General features: G+C 35.4%; 1 protein-coding gene across 1 annotated transcript in view; it reads left to right on the forward strand.

Annotated features, from left to right (window-relative positions):
• The window catches only part of CAND1 (cullin associated and neddylation dissociated 1), a 41,455-nt gene that overhangs the window by 7,857 nt on the left and 20,738 nt on the right, over positions 1-12,860 (forward strand). The window contains exon 2 of the mRNA XM_004752470.3: positions 3,560-3,703. Within this exon, the coding sequence (XP_004752527.1) occupies positions 3,560-3,703 (144 nt within the window). The remainder of the gene's footprint in view (positions 1-3,559; positions 3,704-12,860) is intronic.

Genomic DNA, 12,860 nt, shown 5'->3' on the forward strand with positions numbered 1-12,860 from the left:
TCAGTCTTTCCTGATGCACGACACTTAGTGCAACCTACATCAGGTTACTTTATTAAACCTTTGAGTATTCTTTGTGCCCTATTCCTTTCCTTCCCTTCCTAGCATTTGTCTCTGTTCATAATTACATATATCATTAACCCATATATGTAGTTTTTAAAACCAGTATGTCTCTGTGATTGTATTGTAAGCTCCAAGACAATAGGAACTGTTTGCTTTTGCCATCTCTTGTTCATACAGGGTTGAGCATAGTACCTGATACATAGATAATAGGTTCTCATTACATAGTCAGTGAGTATATCAGATCTTTCTTATCTTGACGTCAGCCTCCATTTCCATCTTCTTGTTAGATTTCTTTGTACCTGCCTCTGTCGCAGCCACACTTGCTTCTTAGCCTTTCACTCGAAAGTGTTAGTCCCTCAGTACTGTTGCTGCTGCCACCACCCCCACCCCAACACAGACAAAAATAAAAATTTAAAATTCCAAACCAGCTTTCCCCAGGCACACCCCTGTTAATCTTTTGAAATCCAGACTAACTGTCAGTTCTTTGGTGTGATCAGTGTCAAATGTCCTTGAGTATTTTTAAAAATCTGTAAGGTTGAGATTTGTCCATGTACCTGCCTGTCTGCCACAGTAAGGGAAAAGATGAGGAGGAAGGGGCTGGGTCTGCCTTATCATCTTAGGTCTTACACCATGCCTAGAGAAAAGATGAGGAGGAAGGGGCTGCGTCTGCCTTATCATCTTAGGTCTTACACCATGCCTAGACCATTATTACATGCTTAAGAGACATTTTACAAATTGGCTTTTGACTCTGCCATGAACAGCTTTTTATCTGGTTAAACAACTTCTTCTTTTTTTTTTTTTTTTTTTTTAAGATTTTATTTATTTATTTGACAGAGAGAAATCACAAGTAGATGGAGAGGCAGGCAGAGAGAGAGAGAGGGAAGCAGGCTCTCTGCTGAGCAGAGAGCCCGATGCGGGACTCGATCCCAGGACTCTTGAGATCATGACCTGAGCTGAAGGCAGCGGCTTAACCCACTGAGCCATCCAGGCGCCCCTGGTTAAACAACTTCTTAACAGGATGATTTATAATGCAAATTTTTATATCAAATTAAAGAAGGAAGAAATTCTTAGAACTTTCTGGTTGGGGGTCACCGTTAAAAATTAACTCAGTATAACTTCCTATTGCTGACATTACTGGGATTCATTTCAACTTTCAAAAATGTTTAACTGTTAGTCATCCAATTTGTTAAATTAAAAACATGGAAGTATAGTTGATATACAATGTTCTATTAGTTTCAGGTGTACCACAAAGTAATTTGACAGTTCTAATTCTCTACATTACACAGTCCTCACCAAGCTAAGTATAGTCCCCATACAAAATTATTACAGTATTAGTGGCTATATTCCTGTGCTTTACTTTTCATCCCTGCCATTTATTTTATAGCTGGAAGTTTGTGCCTCTTAATCCCCTTGAATACCCTCTAGGCCCATACATGCATGTTATTGAGAGTGGCAATATTTCATCTTGTTTTGGTGGCTATTTCATAAAATATTCCATTGTTCTTTAATCCATTTATCTGTTAGAGGACACTTGGGTTGCTTCCATATGTTGGCTGTTGTAAACATAGGGGTGCATGTATCTTTTTAAATTAGTGTTTTGGTTTTGGTAGATACTTAGCAGTGGAATTACTACATCGTATGGTATTCCTATTTTTAATTTTTTGAGGAACATCCATGCCATTTTCCACAGTGGCTGCACCATTTTGCATCCTACCCACAGAGAACAGGGTTTCCCCTTTGTCCGCATCCTTGCCAGTGCTTGTTATTTCTTGTATTTTTGATACTAGCCAATCTGACTGGTGTGAGGTGATATCCTGTGGTTTTGTATTAATCCTAGATTTTTGAAAATCAGTAGACTTCTTTGAGGTCAGCAGCCACGGTTTATTTACTTTATATCTATCCTTTGCTCACTCATAGTCCAGCCTTTGTAGCATAATAGGCAATGAATAAGTAAGTGGCAAATAAAGGAAAGAATCTGTTTACCAGTAGACTCCCTTCAGAACCTTAAAACAACTTTTTGCATTGGGATTCTTTGCCTTTTTACCTAAATTAATGGCCATGTTCTCTTCAACCAGATGATGAGCATTTCAGGGGTGTTTAGAGGTCCTAACTACTCTGGTTTTATTTCATGATTTTATGGAAGTAAAATGGCTATTTTTAATGCTTTGTATGTAGAATTCCTGCATTAGTATGCTATTACTCAGTTTTTTGTGTTTTTTCTAGAATATTGTGTGGTTTTAATTTCATTTGTCATATAAAATGGGGAGGGGCTATCAATTACAACTGTGTTCATTTTAAAAAAAGTACATGCTTACTTTACCTTGTATAATCCCAATTTGAACACAGACTTTTTAAGCTGTTTCACAAAACTTGGTAGGAATTGTGCCTGCATTGTAGTTTAAAACTTCTTTAAATTAACCTTAAATGAACATACTAACTCTTTAAATAACAAATAGTGAATTGCTAAGTTAATAAATTGTTTTGCCAATCCTTACCACATAGTTTATTGCCTGTATTGCCAGACTATCTGCATAGCTGTTTATCATTTCAGTTCCAATAGTTAGTGATTTTTAATTGATTGATTTAATTGAAGACATGGATTTTGACATTATAAATAGTATACTTTTACTCAAACTTGATCTGGTTCAGATACATGAAAAAGGCATTTAAGTATTTGTTACTGCAGTTAGGTTATTTCAATAGGTAGAGAAGAGCCAGAATTAGGGGAAAAATTCAGTCGGCCTTCAGACAGATTGGGGGGCTTTATTTCAGTGTGATTATCTGTTACTCTTGAGAAATTACTTTTAAAACAATGAATCGGCTAGTGAGGTTTATGAGAAAAAAATGAGAGTCTACTTACTTTATTTTTGTTTCCTATTCAACCCTTTCATTTAAAGCTGAGATTAGACAGTTGTTCACTCTGGGGTTTTTTGTTAGGCTATTTATTCAGTATGAAACTTGTCTTTGGCAGTAGTTCTTAAGGGGAGGGGGCTGAATGTCAGATGGAACAACATTCTAGAATTGCCTCCTCACCATTTTGAAAATAGACCTGATAAACCTTGTGATGGGAGTTGGAGTGGAAGTGAGAATTTGTATTTTGGAAATTTCCCAGTAATTTTTTAATATGTGATCCCCGCCCTTCAATCCAATAGAGAATACTATATAGGAAGGTATTATGTTTGTAGTTAAAGACTTCCTAGATAAAATTCAAATCACATGCAAAGGAAAAGGTAAAGAGGAGTTTTTCTCCTCTTAAAAGCAGTGATACAATTAATTATGAAAATGAAAATTATGAAAATGAAAGAGCACTCATGGTAGATCCTATCAGTAACTTAAAATAGAACTGAACTGGGGAAGATAATTTAAAGTGATGGTACCTTATTTAAAAGAGTTTGTTAGGACTTAAGATAGTTAGGTAAGGATGATAGCATTAGATTTGAAAGAGATGATCTTTGTGCTTAAAAAATTTAAATTATCAACAAATTTAATTTTTTGATAGGTTTATGGCTACAAATGATTTGATGACAGAACTGCAGAAAGATTCCATCAAGTTGGATGATGACAGTGAAAGGAAAGTAGTGAAAATGATTTTGAAGTTACTGGAAGATAAAAATGGAGAGGTACAGAATTTAGCTGTCAAATGGTAAGTGTTTTTTACTTGCTTCCTACCCCTACCATAAAAGACTCAATGTAATAGTTGCTAACTTATTTTAGTCTTGTACTATGTCTTTCCAGAATTTTCTTTACAATTTATGGATGAGTGGTGAATGTTTAATGTTTGTATATGGTACATATGATGCACTTCTTAAAGTTTCTTTTTTTTTCTTTAAAGATTTTATTTATTTATCTGATGGAGCGAGAGAGCACAGCAGGTGAAATAGTAGAGGGAGAAAGGGAACAGTAGAGGGAGAGGGAGAAGCAGGCTCCCCACTGAGGAAGGAGCCTGATGCAAGACTTCCCAGGATGCTGGGATCATGACCTAAGCCAAAGGCAGATGCTTTCACCATCTGAGCCACCCAGATGTCCCATACATTTCTTCAAGTCTTTTATGGTGTTTTGATTCATACGAAATACATAATGAAAACTGCAGACAGAGTGATTATCTCACTTGTTTGACCTGGTTTTTTTTAGCCCAGTTTAGAAGGCCTACCTGCCTCTGTCCATTTCTGTATGAGAATTTAAGAACCAGTGATCAAGGGAAGTAAGAAATAATAAGAATTTATAAAGAACAGCAGCATTTAAGATCATAGTTAGCACAAATTCAGACTGATGATACAGCAGTTACAAAGAATTTTTCCTAAAAATGGTGGGAATTCAGTTGTCTTTGTGTACAGTGCAGTAGGAGCATATTATTAGACATGGTATTGACAGACTATTTTTAGTAATAGGGTACAGAATTTGAGCTCTCAATAAATTATGTTAATGGATTATTTCATTTATATGTATCAAATACTAGAAAACCTTAACAATTTACATAGTAAGTTATTAGAAAGTATAGCCTTTAGTTTCATATAACACACACTGGAATTTTATATCATTTTGTATGTCCTGTAAAATTAGGCAACAATTTAAGTAAAACATTGCCTCATTATGACTCCTTTATTGCACTTACAAAAAATTTTTTTTAAAGATTTTATTTATGAGAGAGAGAGCACGCATGTGCATGCACACACACCAGGAGGAGTGGGGAAGGGTGGAAGGAGAGGGAGAATCAGATTCCCCACTGAGCAGAGAGTTTTCTGGGATCCTGACCTGAGCAGAAGGCAGATACTCAACTGACTGAGCCACCCAGACACCCAACATTGCATTTTATTACAAAGGTTTTAAGTTTGTTTTAGGCTTAGGTTTTACATACCTGCTATAAAAATGTGAGAAATCATTGGTCAGCATAGAGTTTCTAGACATGCAGTACAATTTTCTTTAACTTGGGACATTTGCAAGTTTAAAATAAGTCTTAAAAAGGTAAGTTGGAGAATAATGCAGTGAATATAATTTTACTTTAGTTATTTTTCATTTTTAAATTTTGTTGCCTGTGCTTAATAAAATAAAATATTGTTCAAAATATATGATGAACATATACCAGCTTTTAAAAGTGGTTGATATAAGGTAGTCTTTGTCCGAAATTGAGAGTTGAGAGATACATAGCTCTTAACTCGCTTACATAGGAATCTTCTCATTAGGAACCTGAGCTTTTGGGTCTTTCGAAGACCTTTTATTCTTAAAACGTAACAGATTGGGGGGAAGAAATGGCATATATTCAAGAAAAAAAAAAGAATGAAGGTAAAAAACAGAAGTAATATAGGAGGAGATAAAAACCCAAGAACTGATTTTTAGAGGAGGGAAAATCACAATAGATAAAATTACTAACTAGCCTTATCAGGAAATAGGGAAAATTGTCAAAGAACTCATCACCCAAAAGAAACTCAGGCCCAGACGTCTTTAACACACGTCTTTGAAACCTCAAAGAACAGATAGTTCCAGTACAGAGAGTTCTAGTACTATTCCAGTACATAAAACTTCCCAAACTTTTATTTAAACTGATAACATATTCTGACTGAGGATAACACTGAAAAAGAAAACTACAGACCGTTTAAATGTTCAGATATAATCCAGCAATACAGAAAGTGTGATACACCATGACCAAGTGAGATTAATTCCAGGAATGAGGGCGGTTCAGTATTATGTGCTTTGTTAATATATTTCAATATGTTAGTAGATAAGAGGAAGAAAAAACAGTTGTCCAGGCACTGTTAAGATTCAACATTGATGCTTGATTAAAACAAAGACACCAAAACACAGCACTTACTTAGGCTACTTAGTGTAATTAGGAGTGAAACACCTTCCAAAGACCATCATCATATTCAGTATGTCACTGGAGTGAAGAATGGATCAGGGAATACTTTATCAGGAACGGAATGCTTTATCTCACTTGGGAGAATTCACTACCTGTTTCTAGGGAAACATTTAATAACGGAGTTGAAAAGATTTTTTTTAACATCAGGCGCACACATACATACACATACCTTAACCCAAAAGCCAGATACCTTTACACTAATTAACAGATACCTTTACACTAATGTCAGGAACAAATCAAAGTTGGTTTTCTGTCTCCACTACATTCTTTATTTTTTTTTTTAAGATTTTATTTTTTTATTTATTAGAGAGAGAGACTGAGACAGCGAGAGGGGGAACACAAACAGGGGGAATGGGAGAGGGAGAAGCAGGGTTCCTGCCGAGCAGGGGAGAACAATGCTGGGCTCCATCCTTGGGACCATGGCCTGAGCTGAAGGCAGATGCTTAATGATGGAACCACCCAGGCGCCCCTCCACTACATTCTTTTTGAAGGTCTTAGCCATTATAGGACAAGGGAGAATAAAATGATATGCATAAGAATTGGAAAAGGTACATGAAAGTAAGTCAAGAAAAAAATTTCATGTGGACAGTAAGAAGTCAGTGAAGTAATGGGAAGTCAGGGAAGGTAATGAAGAAAAACGTGTAGTTCTCATATAAACAATAACCAATTGGAAGATCTCATGGAATCAAGTGTCCATCTGTTACAGCAATGCCTAGGAATTAAATGTAACAAGAAATGTTACAATGGTGACCTTGAGTGAGGGTATTGAATAGTGTAGGTAAGGTTACAATTTTATCTTTTTCAAAACTTAAGAAGAACTTTAAAATATTCTTGACCCCTAAAAAAATGTACTTGGAACAAATGGAAATACATTCCATGTCCTTAGATTGGATAAATCAACAAAGTTATTGATTCTCTTCAAGCAAATTCAATGCTAACTTAATTGTAAAAAATTATTTCACAAGCTAGACAAGTTGATTTTAAGGTACATTTTGGTGGGAGGGAGAAGGGCAGGTGTTTGTTTGCTCAAGATAGTCAAGAAAATTGAAGAAGTGTAACAGTTGCGGAATTAGGAGTTGTTGCTTAGCCCTACTAGGTATGAAAATAGGCTCTTATGTTTCTCTAATCAAAGCAGTGCAGTAGTGAGGCATTAATGGACAAGTGGAGTAAAATAGAAAGTATGTGATAGAAAGTTGGACCCCGGGATCATGATCCAAGTTGAAGGCAGAGACTTTAACCCATTGAGCCACCAGGCGCCCCAGAGGTGGTTTTCTTATTATCAAATTGTAGGAGTTCTTCATACAGTCCAGATAGGCTCTTTGATACATACATTTTATAAATATTTTCTCCCAATTTGATGAGCTTAAGTTTTTAAATTTAGTTTTAAATTTAGTTTCATTTGATTATCTTATAAATTAATTTCAGCTTTTCTTTTATGGTAATTGCTTTCATGTCCTAAGAAGCCTTTGTTTATCTTACATTGGAACAATTTCCTCCCTTTTTTTTTTTTTTCTAAAAGCCGTACAGTTTCAGCTTTTACTTTTAGTCTTGTGATCTGTCTTGAATTAATTTTTGTGAAATAGGAATTGAGTTCAGTTTTTTCATGGGGACATCTCATTGTTGAAGCACTGCTTTTCCCATTGAATTGCACTGATACCAGAGATCAGTAGACTGAAAGTGTGGATTTATTTCTTCACTCTCTTGTGTTTCATTGGTGTTTTTGTGTATTATTATACCAGTACAAAACTGTTATATTAGTGTAGTGTATTAGACAACCTTGCCACTGTTGACTTTTTGGGGTGATAATTCCTTGTGAGGAGCTTACCTGTGTATTTTGTGTATTGTAGGATATTTAGTAGGATCTTGCCTTTAGCTACTATTTGCTAGAAGCATTCCTTCTTTCCCTGGGAGTGTCAACCCAGAATGTTTCCAGACATTGCCAGCTATCTACTGGAGGTTAATAATTGCCCTTTGTTGAAAACCCCTGGTATAGATGTATACAAGTCTGTTGTAAGGTGTTGTAAGTTCTCTAGCTTCCTTCTTCCTTTCCCAAGAGAATTTTGTTTTTTTAGGGTTTTTTGTTTTTTTAATTTCCATTGTAAATTTCAGAATCGGTTTGTCAATTTCATTTTTTTTTTAATCTTGCTCAAATTTTGATTGGGATTGTGTTGAAGCTATAGAGATTTTTGAAGAGAACATCTTAACAATATTATCTTTTAACAGTGAACCGTAGTATCTCATACTTACTTCTTAGTCACAGTAGTTTTTGTAGATTCCTTGGGATTTTCTACCTAAATAGGGGTCATCAGTGAATATCCCCCTCTTTCAGTCCTGATTTTGGTAATTTCTGTTTTCTTTCCTTTTCCCCTCAAGTCATCTAATTAGGGATTTACCAGTTTATCAAAGAACTGTTTTTTCTCTGTTGTTTGTTGCCTTATTTCATGGATTTCTCTTTTATTGTAATGCTCACTTTCTTCCTTTCTAATTCTTAAACAATTAAAGGTATGTATTTTTTTCTAACTGCTTCTTGAGCTACATTCTACAAATTCTGCTGGTATCATTCAGGTAATCTCTACACCCAGTGTGGGCTTGAATTTAGAACCCCAATATCAGGATTTGCATGCTCCACTCACTGAGTGAGCCAGCCAGGTGCCCCTGGATTGAAATAGTTCTAATTCTGTTGTGATTTTCCTTTGATCCTTGGGTTATTTAGAAGTAATTTTCAAATATTTGGAAGTTATCTAGATGTTTATTTTTATTGCTGTCTAATCTAATTCCATTTTGTTCAGAGAACCATATTCTTTAAAATTTCAGGATGTTTGTTTTGGTTTGTTTTGTCTACTTGGATTTTTTTTATGGTTTAGCATTGTGATACATCTTGGTGAATGAATGCCCCATGTATACTTGGAAGAAAGTATATTCTGTGGTAGAGGGGCGTAATATTTTAGAAATGTCAAGTCAAGGTAGTTGATAAAGTTTAGATTTTATATTCTTCGTGATTTTTTTGTTTTTGGCATTAAATACCCAGAAGAGTGGAGTGTTTAAGTTTTCCAACTATGATTGTCAAATTATCTGTTTTTCTCTTTGATGATGTCAGATTTTGTTCCATGTATTTTAAAACCTAATGACTAAATGCATACACATTTATGTCTTCCTGATGTTTGACCTTTTTAGGAGTATAAAATGTTTCTCTTTAAATATACCTTATCTTCAAATGTATTTTCTTCTTTGTTAATATGGAAAAGTCACCCCAACTTTTTTAAGATTAGTGTTCGCATAGTGTACCTTTTTTTATTTTTCAGTTTAGTCTGTGTGTTTATTTTTAAATGATGTTTCTTAGAGACAGTGAATAGTTAATTCTTGCTTTGATTCAGTCTCATAATTTTTGCCCTTTAATAAGAGTGCTTATATAGTTCATTGGCATTTATTACAAATATTTGGCACGGTTGGATTTAGGTGTGTCATTCTTATTTTCATTTTGCTTCTGTTGCTCTTGATGTGTTCCGCACCCCCACCTGCCTTCTTTTGGGTTAATCAACTCTTGTAGCAACAGTTCTCAAAGTTTGATTCGGGGGACCCTGGAACATCATGTGACCCTGAAAGTGTCAAAGTTTATCATGTGAATAATTATTTTCCCTTTGACTCTCGTTTTCTTCTAAGTGCACAGTGAAATTTTCCAGAGGCCGCATGATGTGATCATCACAACAGATCGAATACAAAGTCAAATATGAGAATCTAGTTTTTTTTTTTTGAAGTGCAAACATATAGATATTGGTGCTATTTTTCTCACTTAGGTTAATTTTTTAAAAAATTTTTAATTTTCTCACAAGGTTAATTTTTAAAAAAATGTTTATGTTAACATGTGATAGGTTTATTTTTGTCACTTTTAATTTTTAATATGGTAAGTAGTGACAGAACCCACAAGAAAAGTTTTTGGGGTCTTCATTGATTTTTAAAGTGTTAAAAGGGTTCCTGAAACCAAAAGGTTGTGCATCTGTTTATGTTTAATTTTGATATCCTCTGTTGACTTTTTAGATACTGTCTCCTAGTCTTTTTTGAATTGTCATTCTAGGCGGGATTATAAATTGCATCTTAAAATTACTGAAGGCTAATACTGTACCACTTGATACAAGTTATATAAACCTTGCACCATTTTTTTTTGTATATTTGTGTGTATATTTATTTATTTATTTATTTTAAAGATTTTATTTATTTATTTGACAGAGAGAAATCACAAGTAGGCAGAGAGGCAGGCAGAGAGAGAGAGGGAAGCAGGCTCCCTGCTGAGCAGAGAACCCGATGCGGGACTCGATCCTAGGACCCTGAGATCATGACCTGAGCCGAAGGCAGTGGCCTAACCCACTGAGCCACCCAGGCGCCCCATATAGTCTTTTATTTTTTTAAATGTACTTATTTACTTATTAGTAATCTCTAAATCCAGTGTGGGGCTTAAACTTAACAACCGTGAGATCAAGAGTCGCATGCCCTGCCATTGAATCAGCCAGGCACTCCTTGTAGTCTCTTAAATAAAGCCTTTTATGTACACATATTTATGTTTCTGGTGATCTTTGTAAATCCGAATAACCATCTAGTTTACTTTTTCTTTAGCCGAAAGAACTTTCTTTGGCAATTCTTGCAGTATAGATTTAGTAGTGATACAGTTTCAGTTTTTATCATGAATTGTCTTTATTTTTTTTTTTTTTTAAGATTTTATTCATTTGTTTGAGAGAGAGAGAGAGAGAGAGCGCATGAGAAGGGGGAGAGTCAGAGGGGGGAGTAAACTCCCTGCTGAGCAGGGAGCCTGATGCAGGACTCGATCCCGGGACTCCAGGATCACGACATGAGCCAAAGGCAGTTGTTTAACCAACTGAGCCACCCAGGTGCCCTTTATTTTCATTTTCAAGGGATAATTTCACTGGATTTGGAATTCTAGGTAGACCTTTTTCTGTTTATAGTTAACATCATTATTTGGCATTCAAATTGTTGTTTTTCTAAAATACAGTTTTAGAGAGTTTACAGTCTTTATCTGCAGAAGGGTTGGTCCAACAGAGCTGTTTTGCCATTACCAGAAGCTAGAACTCTTCACATTCATTTTTAGAATCCCCTTTATTTTCACTCCAATTTCTTCATTGTTTCATGTTAGGTTTTTACACATATGCCATGTCTTTTGTCACTGCTGTATTTTGGATTGAATTGTTCTTGGATTTCTCCAACCTTTTTATTTTTCTTTCTTCTCTTAATTTCCCAAATTGCACTCCCTATGGCTTCTCCAGTCAAGCAGTTAGTTTATTGAACATCTGTATTTGATAAATATTGATCTGACATTTATCCAGTTAAACTATTTTTATCATGTCACTTATGCTTGACAAAATGCATTGGCTCCCAGTTTTACCACATCACATTTAAATTTGCCATCCTAACTTTAAAGGTTCTCCATAATGTCCCAGGGGCCTACCTTTCCTATTGTCCTTTATATGCCTTTTGTGTCAGACAGTTCTTTTCATCCTCATTTTTTAAACTTATTTTATTTAAATTCAGTTAACATACAGTGTATCATTAGTTTGAGATATAGAGTTCAGTAATTCATCAGTTGCATATAACACCCAGTGCTCATTAACATTCCCCCACCCACTTCCCCTCTAGCAACGCTGTTTGTTTCTTATAGTTAAGAGTCTCTTATGGTTTGTCTCCCTCTCTGATTTTGTCTTATTTAATTTTTGCCTCCCTTCCCCTATGATCCTCTGTTTTGTTTCTTAAGTTCCACATATGAGTAAAACCATGATAATTGTTTCTGATTGACTTATTTCACTTACCATGATACCCTCTGTTTCCATTCACATTAGTGTAAATGGTGCCATTTCATGCTTTTTGATGGCTGAGTAATATTCGTGTGTGTGTGCGTGCACACACACACACACACACACACATCTTTATCCAGTCATCTGTTGGTGGACATTTGGGCTCTTTATATAGTTTGGCTGTTGTGGACATTGCTGCTATAAATATTGGGGTGCAGGTCTCCCTTTGGATCACAATGTTTGTATCCTTTGGGTAAATACCTAGTAGTTCAATTATGGGATTGTAGTGTAGCTCTATTTTTAACTTCTTGAAGAACCCCCATACTGTTTTCCATAGTGGCTGTACCAGCTTGCATTCCCACCAACAGTGTAGGAGGGTTCCCCTTTCTCCACATCCTTGCCAACATTTGTTGTTTCCTGACTTGTTAATTTTAGCCATTCTGACTGGTGTGATATGGCATCTGATTGTGGTTTTGATTTGTATTTCCCTGATGTCAAGTGATGTTGAGCATTTTTTCATGTGTCTGTTGGGCATTTGTAGGTCTTCTTTGCAGAAATGTCTGTTCATGTCTTCTGCCCAGTTCTTGACAGGATTATTTGGCTTTTGGGGTGTTGAGTATGTTAAGTTCTTTTACCTTCTCCCATTCCTTGAGTTGTCTTTTGGTTTTGTCGACTGCTTCCTTTGTTGTGCAAAACCTTTTTATCTTCATGAAGACCCAGTAATTCATTTTTGCTGTTGCTTCCCACTCCTCGTTTTTTTAATATGAATTCCATTCATTCTGGTCCCTGATCTTTCCATTTAAAATGCTCTTTTCTAACAATATCCTATAAACTAAGTACCTAAAAATATGTCCTTAGGTGCAGTCTTCTGTCCTGTAAATACTAATATAGAATTTAAGAGTTTTTAAAAAGAAATTGTGCAGAGTGGTGCCTGTCTTCATTTCATTTCTAAAATAGCTTTGTGAATTTCTTAACCTTATCAACCAGTGGTAAATATTTGGAGATAGGGACATTACTTTTCTTATTCAGTATAGTCTTAAATATAAGGGCTCTTCAATGAAAATTGATGTACCAAGCATCTGTGTGCTAAATTCTTTGGGAAGGGCACTAAGGAAGAACTTTTCTCCGTCGACAATCAGTGGACCTTC

This window comes from Mustela putorius, unplaced genomic scaffold (genome assembly GCF_011764305.1).
Source record: "Mustela putorius furo isolate JIRA1106 unplaced genomic scaffold, ASM1176430v1.1 tig00537227_pilon_pilon_pilon, whole genome shotgun sequence".
In the NCBI taxonomy this organism is placed as follows: Eukaryota; Metazoa; Chordata; class Mammalia; order Carnivora; family Mustelidae; genus Mustela; species Mustela putorius.